This window comes from Thalassophryne amazonica, chromosome 9 (genome assembly GCF_902500255.1).
Source record: "Thalassophryne amazonica chromosome 9, fThaAma1.1, whole genome shotgun sequence".
NCBI classification, from domain to species: Eukaryota; Metazoa; Chordata; class Actinopteri; order Batrachoidiformes; family Batrachoididae; genus Thalassophryne; species Thalassophryne amazonica.
The window spans coordinates 73,078,012-73,092,961 of record NC_047111.1 but is presented as its reverse complement, the minus strand read 5'-3'; the positions used below and the strand labels follow the sequence as shown (position 1 = coordinate 73,092,961).

Genomic DNA, 14,950 nt, shown 5'->3' with positions numbered 1-14,950 from the left:
TGGTTAGTAATATTTCATGGTTAAAAGTGTCAAACGTGTTCTGTAAATAAAAAAATAAAAAAAATACCTACTGTATATTGTTTATTATCAACGGCAGTCGCTATATTTTCCACAAAATCCATCAATGCATGTGAAGTAGTCCTAGATTTTCTGAATCCATATTGTTCTTCGCAGAGTATCTCATGCTTTAGTAAGTAATTATTCAGTCTCTTTACAAAAATTTTTTCTAGTATTTTGGAAAATTGTGGTAAAAGTGAGATAGGTCTGTAATTGGAAAAAGTGTGTTTGTCACCTGTTTTAAACAGAGGTATTACTTTAGCTATCTTCATCTGAGAAGGAAATTTAGCAGAACTTAATGATATATTACAAATGTAGCTGAAAGGTTTTACTATACAATCAATAATTTTTTCAAAAAAAACATTTCCAGATTGTTGAAGTCGGCTGATTTCTTGCTTTTGGAATTATGCACCAGATCAATTATTTCTTTTTCATTAGTTCCACCAATAAACATTGACACAGATTTATTGAATGTTATCTTATTTTCCCAAGAGTTGGCGCTCAATGAATCAATTTTACTAGCAAGATTTTTCCCCACATTGACAAATTGTTGAAATGGTCAGCAATGGACTCATTATCATTATCAAGTCTACACATGATTAATGTACAAGAGTTGAACTAACGCTGTACAAGTGCTGAATTAACTCTCAACAAATATTGAATTAGCTCTTCACAAGTGATGAAATAACTCATGACAAGCAGTGAATTCACAATGCACATGAATTAAGTCTGGACAACTGTTGAACAAATTTTCTACAAGTGCTGAATTAACTCTCGACAAATGATAAGTTAAGTCTACATATGATGAATTCATTCTGCACAAATGTTGAACTAACTTAACATGCATAGAATTAACTCTCTACATGTAATGAATTAAGTCTCAACACTACACCTACAACAGCACCTACACTGAATTAATGCACAACAAATGATTAATGATCCTTATTCAAGTGGTGTTTTGAAAAGCAATGGCTATCATTTTCATTGTATATACAACAAAACCTTCTCCTCTGCCTTCAACCCATCGTAACTACAATTAGTCACAATTCAGCCATGAAGAACCGTGGGCACAGTCCACAGTCCAGTGCCCAACTCCAGATGTACAGATGCTGATTTGGTCAAGGGCAGAGGAAGCAGCCGTGAAGTGAAGGTTTTGATAGTGGAAGGAAACTGGAATGCTCAGAAGAAACCCATACAGACATGGGGAGAACACGCAAACTCCACACAGAAAGGTACTGGGCATGTGTGGAATTCAAGCACAGACCTTCTTGCAGTGAGGCACTGTGATGCCCATGCTTTAATTCGGTCCATCAATTTCTTTGCTGTTGTCACCTATTCAGTAGGATGCAGGTTAAATCCTGCCTGTTTTAACTCTGTGTGGAATGTATAGGTTTTCACCAGGTTTACATGGAAACACTCTGGCTTTCTCCAAGACTGACAACATGGCTTAGGAGCAATCTTAGTATTTTATACTGTAAAACTGAGCCAGATAACACTAGAGCATTAATTTTCCAAAAATTGCTTATTTACCACTCTCCCAGGGTTTATATAAAAGCCACTAGCACAGTGTTTATTTAACCCTCAAGCGACCAACCTATTTGAGCGACTAATATGACAGAGTAGGGGTATTTATGACTCCATTGACTAGGGATGAGCGAGTACATCACTATCTGTATCTGTACTCATAGTGGGTGGGGGCTGAACCGGAAGTGGGTGTGGTTTAACCAGAAATGGCTGGGGCTTAAATCAGTACATTATTTTAAGTCTGAAATTGATATGGATTGATCAGAAGTTGCTATATTTATTGTTTATTTGAAAACTATTTACAGAACAGCCTCAGAATTGACATTCAATGTAGTAAAAAATTATGAACTACTAAGTATGCATGAACAAGAGTTGTCATACTCAACACAACTTTCTTTTTTTAATTTTATGATGAAACTGTGATTTTTTTCAATTATTTATTTATTTTTACTACCTAACATTCTTGCCATTTTTTTCCACAAAAAGTTAAACAATATTGATTAAGGTGTGTGTGTGTTTGTACGTGCATGACTGTCTGTGTGTGCATGACTGTGTGTGCATGTGTGTGTGACTGTGTGAGAGGGAGAGAGAGAGGTTGTTCGACTGACCAATTTATTTTTATTAACTGCAGTGAGAAAGTGTCAGAAACTGCATGCAGCCATATACCACAAAACTATTAATATAGGCTATTTTGTGTGTTCAGCTATATGTGTGTATGTGTGTGCATGTCTGTCTTTGTGTGTGTGTGTGACTGAGTGACTGTATGAGAGGGAGAGAGGTTGTTCAACTGACAAATTTATTTTTATGAACAGCAGTGAGAAAGTGTCAGATACTGCATGCAGCCATATTCAATAAAAATATTAATACTGGCTACTTTGTGTGTTCAGCTACATGTGTGTATGTGTGTAAGCGGTCTGTAAGACTGTTTATTTTTTAATGATCTGTGTGAACTTGGTGATTCATGCAAACATCCAGTGATGGCAAACAGGGAAATAATATGTCAGCCTTGTTCACTGTATTCTTCTCAAAAGCACCACGTTCAGTAGGAGCAAAGTTTTCCAACTGACTTTATATCACCAACCAAACGAAGAGCAAACAAACGGTTAAAAAATAAATAAAAAAATTTAAAAACCCGACCATAGTGGAGGTAGTGATCGACGCGACAGGAGCTGTTTTCAGCTCTGTCTTGTCAAAAGCACTGCATAAGATACAAAACAAGTTCACCAAGTAATTTTAAATATCAGACAAACCAAAAAAGAGGCGAGCTGAAGAAAACTTAGAGTACTGACAGAGCAACGTGAGGCAGAATCCAGCCAAGCACAGACAGAGATCCTGTCTGTGTGTGTGTGAGAAGCTGCAGAGAGACGTGTCTGTGTAGGGAGGGGTGGGCGCTGTGTGTGACTGGCCAGTCACAGAGTGTGAAGACAGTCAGTTAGCCAATGAGAATCTTCCTTCAGCATGAGCACAGATATTGATGTTTTATTTGGATCATGCTCATGCTCGTCAAAAATGCTGTATCCGTAATGGATACTCTTCTGAAACGAGTATCCGGCTCAACCCTACCATTGACTTTATATCGGAATACGTCTATATAAATGATTGTTTTTGTGGCCGTCACCACAATTTGGGTTGGGTGCTCTAGGGGGATCAAGACTCTGGCGTCCTAGATTAGGGTATGGATGCTCACTAATGAGACAACAGACTGTTGCTGTCACTACTTGTTCATGTGTGGTTGTTTGTCCTGGTAAGTTGTATGGTTGGGGCCCCGTATGCTCGGTGTCTCTCTTCTCATCACTTCACAGTTATTGCCTTCACCATTTGTCTTTCATTCTTGTCTGTCTTCGTGTTGTTTTGGTGGTCGGCCCTTCCTGATAGAAGTTGTCAGTTGGCTTTGAGTAGGATGTTGTAGGCTGATCGGGAAGGGCGGATGGGGGTCACACACACCACATTCACTCATGCACTAAATACCTTCTGTCTTGCAAGAATAAACTGCATATATGTGTATTAATATATGTGCATATATGTGTATTAATGTATTAAATCTGCCAGTGTGGCATTTGCCATTACTATATATGCAGACAGGGAAAAAAAAGAGATTGTTTTAGGGTTCTTCATATTTATTTCACTCTCTAATATATTTTGTCCAACATCCGTTTCATCCTCACTCTGGGCATCAAGAATAAGTCTCAATGCTTGTGCAGTTGTAAATCTTACTATTCTAGGTTTGTTGGCCACACTTCCTTGCAAAACAGTAAAATATAATGATTAGAGTTGGCAAAATACAATACCATCTGAAGCTATAATGTCGAAAAGCTCATAGATCTTCCAGAAGTCAGAAGTGACCTGGCACAAATTTGGATTATACTTGCTACACAGATTGGCTGATCCTTGTAAAATTCTATGAACCCATGCAGAAGAAGTAGATTGACGGATTCATGGTAGGAAAGATTTTTCCGATTAAATTTAGAAAAATGGTGCACAAAAATATATGCCCGGTGAAAAATGAACCCACTTGGTTGCTTGAGGATTAAACCCTAGGGCAGGGGTGGGCAATTAATTTTTACAAGGGGCCACATAGGGAACCTGAATCATGTCCGAGGGCCAAACCATCGAAAACTCCCTGTCTCCCATTACAAATTTTACAAAAAAATTACCTATTTAATAGCTTTTATAGGTAATTTTTATTATTGTAATGATATGTAAATATTTAAATATACCTAAATAAACCTCTCATGATTTGCAACGCACAGACTTGACATTTTTAATATATGTAGTAATAATAATCAGACCTCATGAGGGCCAGACAGAGACATGCAAAGGGCCGCATGTGGCCCCCGGGCCGCAGTTTGCCCAGGTCTGCCCTAGGGTGTTATATTTATGTCTGGGGTGTCTTTTATGAAGGGAATTTTCAATTTATATATTGAATTTTGAAATTTAATCAACTTTTTAAATTTATTATCAAAATATTCTATGCAGCATGCTATGAAACAGATAAAACATATTGCGTTTAAGCAACTTCAAGAATCAGTACTTGCAATGACAGATCAGTGAGTTGCAAGTTCATTTTCACAAAACCTGCAGTCTCACCAGTTTTAAATTAACATGTCACTCAAAAACTTTGATTGGCATGTCATTCTGCTGTTGCAGACATGGTGCCGTGTCAGCATTAATGTAATGCTGCAGAATATAAATGAGTCAACTCTCATATTGAGAACACTGTGTTCATCGACCTCCTTCACTTCGCAGTTTGTCTGTTAGTGGCATAACAGACTTCTGCAGAATTCAACTTTTTTTTTATAGCAATATAATGTGTTAAGTTTCCTTCATTCTAGTTATAATGTTTCTGTCAGGTAATATAGAAACAATAATTCCTCATAATGTCTTAAACTATTTTTGATCAATATGAAACCTGTCAACTCTAGATCTATCTATATCTACAGTTGCACCCACAATTTTACATACCCAGCTGTAAATGGGTCCTGGCTTTGGCTGGGGAAGGAACCTGTGTCATACTGGCATCCCATTCTGGTGGAGGTAGACTCTCAAATGCTTCACAGTACGTAATCTAGAGTTAAGCACTGGAACTAGTGAACCTCATGGCTCATTTAGGACTAACTGGTCAAAAACAAATGAATAAACTTGGCCAGTGCTTTTTCAAACACACTAAAAAGGCAGTATTAGTTTTTCAGGTGATTTTTCTAATATCCGTTATTTGGCTAAGTGCTATTAAAATCAGAACTGTTTAAGTAATATGTATATGTCACAGACATGAATGAGTGAAGCTCTTCAGTATCTCACCATGTCATTTAGGTCCTTCAGATTTTTTTTCCAATAAATGCTTCCGCGGGGCATTAGCATGGCTCAACACCTTCAGCTTCTGGGGAACTTTGCCCCCCAGACCCACCACCTATGTTCTTCTTAACCCCCGCCATTTCAAGTATTTCTCCTTATTTGCCTGTCACATCCCTGGGAAGTCTTCACCATCTCATTTTGGTCCTTAGGTTACTATCCTCTGCTGTAGCTCCAGGAAGTACTCAACATTTGACATTTCCTGTTTCACTGTGGGCTCAAAATTTGGCACTTCCTGTTTCAGTATGAACTTGCCACTGGATTCCCGTGAGATCTCACGAGATCTCCTCTATTGTCAATCCAGGAAGTGTTGATCCATGAAGTGTTCAAAATTTGACATTTCCTGTTTCACTGTGGACTAAAAATTTGGCACTTCCTGTTTGGGACTCCCTGTACTATGAGTGAGCTTGTGCCGCTTGCGCAGTGTTTCGCTTCTATGAACAGCTTTTAGAGTCAATAACAAAACATCCTGAGTCTGGGGAGCAATGTGACGGGATCCAGTGAGTTGGGGATGATGGAAGGATCACCTGAGCTGGAGGCGAAGGTGATGCTTCCGCCATCCCCAGTGAACTAGATCCACTCATACTGCTCCCCAAACGAGGTGGCTTTGCTTTTATACCTCAGAAATTTACTGTATTTTTTTTCGAAAATATGTTAAACAAGATTATTCATCTTTAAAACATTTTATTTTGTGAGTAGACAACAAATTCATATTACGCGCTGACTGGAATTAGTGCATACAGCCACCAAAGATGGCTGAAGGAAAATAGTTCCACACAACATGAATCCGCGACAATGGATACAGGGATACTAGAAATGATACCATTAGTCTAGTTGATCCACACAACACTGAGGTATAAACAGTGGTGGGCACAGCTAACCAAAAACTTAGTTTCAATAACAGATAATCAGCTAACTGAAAAGTTATCTTTTATGAATCAAAACCAATAAACCACCCAAAAAATCATCGGAAGCTACAGCTAATCAATAACTGATAACTTTCAGTATTGCCTCCGGTACACTTGCAACTAACAAGCTGAATTGCTTCTGGAAGCGTCAAAGACGACCACAGACCCAAATATTAAGTCTGCATTTCTCTCTTTGTGCGCCATGCCCACTGCTGGAAGCTCCTGTATACTACATAGCTTGCAGCAGAGGAAAAGCAAAGCTCAACTCTCTACTCAATATCAGTGTCCCTGTGAGGCAGAGGTCTTGGAAAATAAAGCAGTGCTGACTTATGGTTTTGATTTATAAATAAAATTAATACGAATAGAATAACTCCATTAATGTCAATTCTGTATATATATATATATATACAGTGAGGAAAATAAGTATTTGAACACCCTGCCATTTTGCAAGTTCTCCCACTTAGAAATCATGGAAGGGTCTGAAATTTTCATTTTAGGTGCATGTCCACTGTGAGAGACAATCTAAAAAAAATCTGGAAATCACAATGTATGATTTTTTTTAATAATTTATTTGAATGTTACTGCTGCAAATAAGTATTTGATCCCCTACCAACCACCAAGAATTCTGGCTCACACAGACCTGTTAATTTTTCTTTAAGAAGCCCTCTTATTCTGCACTCTTTGCCTGTATTAATTGCACCTGTTTGAACTTGTGACCTGTATAAAAGACACCTGTTCACACACTCAATCACACTCCCACCTGTCCACCATAGCCAAGACCAAAGGGCTGTCTAAGGACACCAGGGCCAAAACTGTAGACCTGCACAAGGCTGGGATGGACTACAGGACAACAGGCAAGCAGCTTGATAGAAGACAACAACTGTTATGATTATTTATTAGAAAGTGGAAGAAACACAAGATGACTGTCAATCTCCCGCAGTCTGGGATTCCATTCAAGATCTCACTTTGTGGGGTAAGGATGATTCTGAGAAAGCTCAGAACTACACAGGAGGACCTGGTAAATGACCTGAAGAGAGCTGGGACCACAGTCACAAAGATTACATTAGTAACACATGATGTTGTCATGGTTTAAAATCCTGCAGGGCAGCAAGGTTCCCCTGCTCAAGCCAGCACATGTCCAGGCCCGTTTGAAGTTCACCAGTGACCATCTGGATGATCCAGAGGAGGCATGGGAGAAGGTCATGTGGTCAGATGAGACCAGAATAGAGCTTTTTGGAATCAACTCCACTTACCATGTTTAGAGGATGAGAACAACCCCAAGAAAACCATCCCAACCGTGAAGCACTGGGGTGGACACATCATACTCTGGGGGTGCTCTTCTGCAAAGGGGACAGGACGACTGCACCGTATTGAAGGGAGGATGGATGGGGTCATGTATTGCGAGATTTTGCCAAACAACCTCCTTCCCTCAGTAAGAGCATTGAAGATGGGTCATGGCTGGGTCTTCCAGCATGACAGTGACCCCAAACACACAGCCAGGGCAACTAAGGAGTGGCTCCGTAAGAAGCATTTCAAGGTCCTGGAGTGGCCTGGCCAGTCTCCAGACCTGAACTCAATAGAAAATCTTTGGAGGGAGCTGAAACTCCAAACCTGAAACATTTGGAGAAGATCTGTATGGAGGAGTGGACCAACATCCATGCTGCAGTGTGTGAAAACCTGGTGAAAAACTACAGGAAACGTTTGACCTCTGTAATTGGAAACAAAGGCTACTGTACCAAATATTAACATTGATTTTCACAGGTGTTGAAATACTTATTTGCAGCAGTAACATACAAATAAATTATTAAAAAATCATACATTGTGATTTACGGATTTTTTTTTTAGATTATGTCTCTCACAGTGGACATGCACCTAAGATGAAAATTTCAGACCCCTCCATGATTTCTAAGTGAGAGAACTTGCAAAATTGCAGGGTGTTCAAATACTTATTTTCTTCACTGTATATATATATACGAGGTCTGTTAGAAAAGTATCCGACCTTTTTATTTTTTGCAAAAACCATATGGATTTGAATCATGTGTGATTGCATCAGCCAAGCTTGAACCTTCATGCGCATGTGTGAGTTTTTTCACACCTGTCGGTTGTGTCATTCGCCTGTGAGCAGGCTTTGTGTGAGCAGTGGTCCACGACGTGCGGAATTCCTCCGCTCCTCTTTCCATGACAAAAACTCCTGTAACAGTGGAATGTGCCGTTCATTTCTAAACTGGACGCTGTGTTGATCCGGGACGTCGTCTGAGTAGCACAGAAATTGCGGAAGACGTGGACATCAGCACTTTTTTGGCACATTGAGACAGACGTGCGGAGGAATTCCACGCGTCGGGACGTTTCCGCATGGCGCAAAGCAACGCCGTGATGAAGCCTCACAGGACATGTTGGGGCATGTCCAGCTCATGCACAATTTCTCGGATATTCACACGACTGAAAAGCAACCGAAAGCCGTCTGAGCCATCTGAAAGCCGTCCTGTGAGACCAACACGGAGGTGGTTTTGTGCCACGCCATGAGCGGCACGGTGGCGCATCCCTCCGTTCCTCTTTCCATGAAAAAAACTCCTGTAACAGTGGAATGTGCCGAAAAAGTGCTGATGTCCACGCCTTCTGCCTTTTTTTGTGGAAGTCAGACGACGTCCCGGATCAACAAAGCCTTCACGCTGGAAATGATCTGGTTGTTTCAGCGGGGTGTCAGCCTGTCGATCGGCGCTCGGAGTGCGCCACGCTCTCAGACGCTGTGGGCGGTCTTTAAACCGGCTGGAGCACTCCTTAATCTGTGTAATCCCCATAAAATCGTCCCTGAAAGCCATATGAATTTTCCGAATGGTGTCCACATGGAGGTCTCTCACAGTTTCTGGAAAAATTTGATGTAGCAAAGCTCCAAATCGTTCAGACATTTATTCGCAATAAAAATCAGACGAGAGGGGTGGACCACTGCTCACACAAAGCCTGCTCACAGGCGAATGACGCAACCGACAGGCGTGAAAAAAATGCATGCACACGAAGGTTCAAGCTTGGCTGATGCAGTCACACATGATTCAAATCCATATGGTTTTTGCAAAAAATTAAAAGGTCGGATACTTTTCAGACCTCGTGTATATATATATATATATATATATATATATATATATATATATATATATATATATATATATATGAACACTATTGGCCAGTAGATGGCAGTAGAGACCGTGAAAATTTGCCAAAAACAAAATTCCAGATAATTCGTGTCTGATACATTTAAGATGCATGGAATTTAAAAAACGCAAACTGAATTTCAGACATCTTATATATATTACTCTGGAACAAAGACGACAGACAGTGTTTGACATAAGCAAGACTTTAAGAGCAAACAGGAATCGACTGCAATGATTCCAATTGAAAATAATGAAGAAGTAACCTGGGCTTCGTCTGGCATTTTTACATAAAACAAAACATAATAACAACGTCTATAAACCCAGAAAAATATATTCACAAAAGTTTTAGGCACATTATACAAAGAGTTTAATACTGTTGTCCATGTAGAGCATGATCAGAGCGTCTCAAATGCATTTCTTCTGTCATGAATGTACTGAGATTACCCATAATGCACCTGAACACAGCATGTCCACACTAAAACCTTCAAAATTAGTGCATTACTTTAAAACTAAAACATATATCTGATATTTTCATTTTATAAAACTTCACACATGACGTTAATTTAAATAAGTTGTCCGAAATTAGTTTGGTTACAATTTTAAACATAAGTTAAAACTGTATGCCTCTGGATGACTTGGGTGATATTGCCATCAGTATGGAGTCAAAAGAAATGAGCTTTTTTCTTTTGTGTGACCAGTTCTCCTTTGCCTGCAGAGGATAGAGTAGTTTCTTCTTCTGTTTCTTCTGGAACCAGCATTTTTTGCAGAAGACAGAACTGCACATCTACTACAAAACATTTAACAGGTAGGTACTCACCTGATTTTAAACTTAATAAACATTTGTAACTGTTAAGCTTTGTTCACCACGCCTGCAAAAATATGTTAGCTTTCTAAAAATTATCGGACCAAAACTTATTGGAAGCTAATTGGTCTGATGATGGTTTTCAAAGTTATCTGAAAAGCTAATCCGATAATGAAAACATTAGCTTCGATAATTAGCGGTTAGCGGATTAGTGGAACTGTGCCCACCACTGGGTATAAATTATAAGATGTCTCCAGTGGCTACACATTTTCATTTGAATGTGATATTTGCTTCTTTGAGGTTTCTGCTCACAGATGTGCTGAAGGCTGAAATACAAACAAAACAATGGACAAAGTATTTCAACTTATCCCAAATCCCATGAAATGAACCATCTCAGAGACTTGCAAAAGGAAAGAAAAAAATCACTTTATGTCCTTCAGTGAAAAGACAAAAGAAGCTTCATGGATATGCCAGTCATTACCTACATAAATGATGTATGATTCCTGTTTACACTCCAAATGGAATAAAGACGCTGCGGTATCCAATGGAAGAAAAAAAACGTTTAACCCAGCAGGTATTTTTGGCATCATACATTAGTCTTAGTGTGTCAACGAGAGACAAGAACGCTGATGATGGCAGAAGCATAGTCGAAAGAAAAATAATAGAGCAAAGACAACAAGAAAGTAAGAGGGAAGTGCAAATATACAATGCAGGGTGGGGGGGGGGGGGTGCGTAGGGTGTTACTGTACCTCGGTTGCCAGTGACTGTGGGGTCTGAGGCGCAGCTGTCTAATAAAGCAGTAGGATCTGGAGGAGTGGAATGTGGGGGGTGAGTGGTAGATGGAGGCAGGGTGGTGGGAGCGTCTGGTGGAGGGGACACACACAAAGACATATACACACACAAAAAACAACAACAAAACAACACAACCAAAAAACAAAATTCACATTGGGACACTTAGATAAAACAGTGATGCAAACAGCTTAAGCAAACTGTGGTGATGGAAAACTAACAGAACAAAACCACAACTAAAAGAATGTTGAAAGAGTTAAAAAGATACACTTACTGAAATCCATTAATAGATTAAAATCAACTTTCAACTGAAGTATCTGAATATATATATATATGTGTGTGTGTGTGTGTGTGTATGAAGAGTTCAGGCACAAAACCCTGTAAACCCCATGCCCACAGAAAATGAGATAACCATTGCAAGTGAAAGCTTACCGAGGCTCGTATCCTATAACAAAATCAATTCTGCTGCAACATCCCATAAATCCTATGGTAAATGCAAGTCAAGATGCGGTTTGTATGCAGAACCTCGTAAGCACCATCCCAGGTTGTGTGCAAAACCACACAGTGAACAGTGCACCACTCACTGGCATGGATCTCGGTCACATGACGCAAAGATTGCGGCGGCCACGAGAGCTTCTGTGATGCTGCGTTTACACATAACGACGGCATGTCACGAATGCCACGAAGTATACATTCTTAGCTGCTGATCACGAATGTGATGATTTGAGGCAGAGGTGTCAGGTGTCCTCAGGAACTGCTGCAACCTGTTACCACGTGTTATGATTAATGGAACGTGTTGGTGGAGCATTATCAGGAACCATTACGCACAGTCAAGAATAATCTTCCGTGCTGTTGCGTGCTATTGCGCGTATAGTGCATCGTTAAGTTCTGTCACATTGTGAATGAGGCGAATTGTCTCCACACACCCATATTCATCCATCAGCTGATGAACAATTCAGATTGCTCCAGGTTGTTCCTTTAAATCCACACCAGAAGAACTTTGTGACTGCATGCTTAGTTGGACTCTGTGCCATGGAGTGGCGCAGAGAGGAGGAGGAGACGGAGAGACCCACATGTGTGGCTTCATGCAGCTCTCGTCTCGCTCATTTTCTCAAACATCAGGAGCAGCAGCAGGTGGAACACCTGCAGGAGCGCACTGAGGAGCATTGGAATGAAACTTTTAGCTGACTTGGCATCTCTGTCCTAGTGTGCATTAAAGTGATGGACTTACTGAGTTTTGCAAACAAACTGAAGGTGGAGATACCAGGTTTTGCAGCCAAATATATTAAAGGTTGCTAATTAACACATTTCTGAATAAAGGTTTATTTTTGAGATTCTGCTATTTTGTTCAGTGCACCATAACCATTTCATAACAAGAGAGAATGATTCATGGAGATGTACAGCTTGCATCAGGTAAATATCCTTATTTAAAACAAGAGTGGTCTAATGGAGATAAAGGGTTTTGCGCCTGAAGTCTTCATATATATATGTATATATATATATATATATATATGTATATATATATATATATATATATATATATATATATAAAATAACATCCATTTTTAGGTGTTCTGATGCATATCAACATCTGAGGTTACAAAGCGAAAGGTTGTCGTGTGCTGACACAGGCACAGTTTCCACTTGGCACCACCCAATTTATGCTGATTACAGGTTTTCCGGTGCCACACAACATCGGCAGGATTTTAGTTTGGTCTAATGTCATGAATGCATAACCCGGTTAAAACAAAGGCATGTCCATCAGGTTTTTTTTCCAATTTATAAATGTACAGGGATTAGCACTTGAAATAACACTTTTTTTCCCTCCTCCTTTCACATATTTTTGGAAGCTGGCATTTTTAAACCCACATGCTGGTACAAAAAGACGTAGGTGTATCTACGTATGGTCATACATACATCTACGTTGGTGCTCCAAAGTTCAGTGGGTGCCATAATGCCAACAACTGCACAGTTTTTTTGTAAGTGAAGCAAGTGGTGAGGAAATAGCAATAAAGATTCTATTATCCACACAGAAACATCAAAATGGTGCAACTGATCTGATTAGTCTCAACTTACAGATAGTAGGCTCAACATTTTGTGTCAGCAACATGAAAGCATGGAACCATTCTGCCGTGTGTCAACAATTCAGAGAAATGATAGCAGTGTAATGGCATGATGCTATCATGTCGAAACGGTCGAAAACCTCTGAATATTTCCAACACCTTGATGAATTTATGGCATGACAAATTAAGGTAATCAAGGCTGTTCTGAAGGCAACAGAGGGGTCCAACACATTTCTAGCAAGATGTGCCTAATAAAGTGGCACGTGACTGTATCTATCGCTTTGCTGCCAAATTTTTAAAATATAACACAATGCTAAAATACTCTCGGCCATATGAGCACTGTCTTCTTTAAAATTTGCAGTTGTTCAATTGTATCTCAGTGCAAGCTATACATAAATATAGAATTAATTACACATTTATTTCCATTGTGGTTCATTTAAAAATCAAATGACAAAATAGAATAATAAAAATTTAACACAATGCTAAAATACCCCCAGCTGTGTGAGCATCATCTTTTTTATAATTTGCAGTTGTTTAATTGTATCTCAGTGCAAGTTATACATAAATATATAATTAATTACACATTTATTTCCATTGTGGTCCATTTAAAAATCAAATGACAAAATAGAATAATAAAAATTTAACACAATGCTAAAATACCCCCGGCCATATGAGCATCATCTTTTTTATAATTTGCAGTTGTTTAATTGTATCTCAGTGCAAGTTATACATAAATATATAATTAATTACACATTTATTTCCATTGAGGTCCATTTAAAAAACTCAAACAATCAACCATAAACATAAATGCAGTCAGATCTTTGGACCAAAAAAATGACTTATATTTACACATAAGATCCTTGTGAATGTAGTAAAGTAAATCTGCAAGCCCAGATTTGTCATTCAACAGAGAAATCTTCGTTTAAAAATGCCAAATTTACAGCTAAAATTTAGCCCTCCGCAAAACTGTCAGCACATCCGGGATGCTGCCAAGATGTCAGAGAGAAGACCCTATCCCAGCATGCATTGTGCACGCCAACTGTAATTTGTGGATTTACGTCAGTTTGCATCTCTTACAAAAGCACCTTTTTATTGTCTTATACGGAAGGATCGACTTTTTTTAAAACTTCATATTGTCTTGCGGTATGTTTGGTGACTATATACATTTCTTTTATTTTTGCTTGAAAATAATTTCTGGGGACTTTTTCATACACCCGTTTGATTGAGTGGTGTCGCATTGAAAATCTACTGTCTTTAGCCTCTGGTGTTACTGTCGCAGGGTACGGATGCGGGACCTGCAAAGAATTCAAGTCATTTAAAAGATATAAACCTCTCTCAGCGGCCACGGAGCTCCGCAGCTCCGATTACCGAGACCGTGCGGTGCTTCGGATTTTGCTGCAAGAAGTCTGTCCTTGCGGGCAACAGGTGTCACCGGCCGCTCCGCATCAAAACAGCGAGCGTAGTCTCTGGGCTTGTTGCCAAGTTGGCTGCATCTCCATTCAGTAGACAGGGACGTGGTGCCGGCTGCACAGCAGACACTGGGGCGGTGTGAGTGGCCCGCTGCGGCATTTACCGAGCCCGCAGACTCATTAAGCGCATAGGAGGCAGTGAGAGCAAGGCGTCGGGAAAGAACGTCGCCCGCTGTCGATGTCGCCGCTGATCTGAGCATGCAGAGCTGTATCTCACATTCATTGCAGCTTACTTTTGCATGTTGAAACCAGGATGTGTATAACAGTAACATTACTAACAGATAAAATCAATTTCAATGCGGGATCGGACTGAAGGCACGAGCGCTCCATCTTCTGCCGCACG

The 14,950-nt window shown here is 39.7% G+C and overlaps 1 protein-coding gene across 1 annotated transcript in view; it reads right to left on the bottom strand.

Annotated features, from left to right (window-relative positions):
• cadm2a (cell adhesion molecule 2a) overlaps window positions 1–14,950 on the bottom strand; it is a 962,407-nt gene that overhangs the window by 49,439 nt on the left and 898,018 nt on the right. Inside the window, 1 exon segment of the mRNA XM_034178357.1 lies at window positions 11,036–11,149. Coding sequence (XP_034034248.1) covers window positions 11,036–11,149 — 114 coding nt within the window.